General features: G+C 45.7%; 1 protein-coding gene across 1 annotated transcript in view; it reads right to left on the bottom strand.

Moving 5' to 3' along the window:
• LOC134437441 (multiple PDZ domain protein) overlaps positions 1-2,500 on the bottom strand; it is a 285,829-nt gene that overhangs the window by 75,319 nt on the left and 208,010 nt on the right. The window contains exon 34 of the mRNA XM_063186930.1: positions 1,187-1,262. Within this exon, the coding sequence (XP_063043000.1) occupies positions 1,187-1,262 (76 nt within the window). The remainder of the gene's footprint in view (positions 1-1,186; positions 1,263-2,500) is intronic.

Genomic DNA, 2,500 nt, shown 5'->3' on the forward strand with positions numbered 1-2,500 from the left:
ATGAAAAAAGAGATGAGAGGAGTGGAGAGGAGAGGAAAAAAGAGAGGAGAGGAGAGGAGAGGAGAAGAGAGAGGGAGAGGAGAGGAGAGGAGAGGAGAGGAGAAGAGGAGAGGAGAGGAGGGGAGAGGAGAGGAGAGGAGAGGAAAAGAGTAGAGGAGAGGAGATGAGAGGAAAAGAAGAGAGGAGAGGAGAGGAGAGGAAAAGAAGAGAGCAGAGGAGAGAGGAGATGAGAGGAGAGTGAAGAAAGGAGAGGAGAGGAGAGGAGAGGAGAGGAGAGGGAAGAGAGGAAAGGAGGGAGATTAGAGGGGGAGAAGATGAGGAGAGGACGAGGGGGAGAGGAGAGAAGGGAGAGGAGAGGAGAGTAGAAGAGAGGAGAGGAGAGGAGAGGGAAGAGAAGAGAAGAGGAAAGGAAGGAAGAGAGGAGAGAAGAGGAGAGGAGAGTGAAGAAAAGGAGGAGAGAGGAGAGGAGAGGAGAGTGGGAAAGGAGGGGAGAGGGATGAGAGGAAAAGAGGAGAGGAGAGAGGAAAAAAAGAAAAGAGAGGAGAGGAAGAGGAAAAGAGGAGAGGAAAGAGGAGAGGAGAGAGGGAAGAGGAGAAGAGGAGGGGAGAGGAGAGGAGAGGAGAGGAAAAGAGTAGAGGAGAGGAGATGAGAGGAAAAGAAGAGAGGAGAGGAGAGGAGAGGAAAAGAAGAGAGCAGAGGAGAGGAGATGAGAGGAGAGTGAAGAGAGGAGAGGAAAGGAGAGGAGAGGAAAAGAGGAGAGGAGATGAGAGGAGATGAGAGGAGAGTGAAGAGAGGAGAGTGAAGAGAGGAGAGGAGAGGAGAGGAGAGGAGAGGAGAGGAGAGGAGAGGAAAAGAGGAGAGGAGAGGAGAGAAGGTGAGAGGAAAAGAGGAGAGGAGAGGAGATGAGAGGAAAAGATGAGAGGAGAGGAGAGGAGAGGAGAGGAAAAGAGGATAGGATAGGAGATGAGAGGAAAAGATGAGAGGAGAGGAGAGGAGAGGAGAGGAAAAGAGGATAGGATAGGAGATGACACACAGAGAGAGAGAGAGAGAGAGAGAGAGAGAGAGAGAGAGAGAGAGAGAGAGAGAGGAGGGTGTATGAGAGGGGGAGAGAGGAGAGAGAGGGGAGAGAGAGAGAGGAGAGGAGTGAGAGGAGAGCCGAGAGAGAGAGAGAGATGTGGTTAGTTACCTCAGTGGGGGGTTCCAGAGTGTCTCCAAACTCCTTGACGGGTCCCACTGCCATCTGGTTCAAGGCATCAGTGTTCCTGTCAGCCAAACACACACACAGAGAGACAACCACACTGTCAATGAGTGCGTATACATGCAGTTGAGTATCCCGAATATGATCAGGATATTAAGTATCCCGAATTTGCGTTTGAGCATATAAGTACCTCAGTATCCAAACACACACAGAGAGAAACAACCACACTGTCAATGAGTGCGTATACATGCAGTTGAGTATCCCGAATATGATCAGGATATTAACCCTCTGAGGTCTAAGGCCTTTCAAAGGCTTTTAGGCTGCTTGCACCACCCTGACATTTTCAAGTATTTTCAACTAACAGCAAGCATCTATGCAAAAGTGGAATATATGGTTGTATTCTGAAGAGCCTGACAATAAATAAGCTGAAAGAAAATTGGATGTCATACAAACATGTTTTATTTAAATTGAGTATAAACACAACTGTACAAAAAAAAAACGGTTTCAGAGGTCTTCAAAAAGTGCAAGAAAACACACAATAAATATATCTAGCCAAGACTTTTGTAAACAAATGTGTTGGCTGCATAAAAGTAAAAAGGGCATTTAGAAATGTTTTGTTGTTTTCATACAAAATGCAAAAAAGAAACACTATGTCAGGCCACTGCCTGTCTCATTTGAATACTAATGAGATAGGTGTGAAAAAACCTCTAATGGCCCACCCCCCCCCTGTCACTCTCCATGTGCTCTGATAGCACACACCCCTGTCACTCTTTGTCCTGTGGCCAAGTGAGCAGCATGGCTGTGTTTACCCTAGCTGAAAGGGGCGTGTTGTCACCTCTGAATAGCCACTCAAGCACCGGTACTTTACATGTGAATAGCTATAGGTGTGGCTGCTACAGGCAGAGAGTACAGAATATGCGAAGATTTATTTTCACTATATATATTCATTCATATTATGACTATATATATTCAGCTATATAATTTATTTAATATATATATATATTTGAAATCTGGAAGGTCTGAGGTTTCTAATGGTGTAACTTATATGTTTCAATGACAAAAACTCACAGAGTTACAGATTTGTTTTTGGAGACATGTCAAATTGCCCTCTCAAGGGCAATTAGACCTCTGTGTGTTAAGTATCCCGAATTTGCGTTTGAGCATATAAACACGTCAGTATCCCGAATAAGCTCTTTTTCGGGATATTGAGAAATCGGGATATGCTAGGTGGAGTATTCCGACAGAAGCCGGGATACTGCCGCATGTAAACACCTTATCCCGGATACAGGGGCTTCCCATGGA

The sequence above is a fragment of the Engraulis encrasicolus genome, chromosome 21 (genome assembly GCF_034702125.1).
Source record: "Engraulis encrasicolus isolate BLACKSEA-1 chromosome 21, IST_EnEncr_1.0, whole genome shotgun sequence".
In the NCBI taxonomy this organism is placed as follows: Eukaryota; Metazoa; Chordata; class Actinopteri; order Clupeiformes; family Engraulidae; genus Engraulis; species Engraulis encrasicolus.